The sequence below is a fragment of the Phaethon lepturus genome, unplaced genomic scaffold, assembly GCF_000687285.1.
Source record: "Phaethon lepturus isolate BGI_N335 unplaced genomic scaffold, ASM68728v1 scaffold12305, whole genome shotgun sequence".
Taxonomy (NCBI): Eukaryota; Metazoa; Chordata; class Aves; order Phaethontiformes; family Phaethontidae; genus Phaethon; species Phaethon lepturus.
Window position 1 is genome coordinate 1 of NW_010539913.1, and position 287 is coordinate 287.

A 287-nucleotide genomic window follows, 5' to 3' on the forward strand; every position below is an offset into this window, starting at 1 on the left:
GGTGGCTGGAGAGGGAAATCGCCAGCACCATCCACAAAGTGGTGCGGGACTTCGTCGCCTCCTGGTACCGCACCATCAGCAGCGAGCCAGCCTTTGAGGCTGAAGTGGAGAAGGCCATGATGGGCCTGGCCACTGAGCTGAGGCAGCGGATGGGGCGAGTGGACCGTCAAGCCTTGGCCCAGCGCCTCCTCCTCCTCTGTGGCCATCACTTGCAAAGCTACCTGCGGGCCCGTGAGACCCTGAGGGGCGAGCCAGAGGGTCGTCAGACCCTGTGGGCGGGGGGCAGC

At 65.9% G+C, this 287-nt stretch overlaps 1 protein-coding gene across 1 annotated transcript in view; it reads left to right on the forward strand.

Moving 5' to 3' along the window:
- Positions 1-5: 5 nt before the first annotated feature.
- Positions 6-287, forward strand: part of SNX19 (sorting nexin 19) — a gene marked incomplete at its 5' end in the record, with an annotated part of 22,520 nt that continues 22,238 nt past the window's right edge. Inside the window, one exon of the mRNA XM_010287275.1 lies at positions 6-231. Within this exon, the coding sequence (XP_010285577.1) occupies positions 6-231 (226 nt within the window). The remainder of the gene's footprint in view (positions 232-287) is intronic.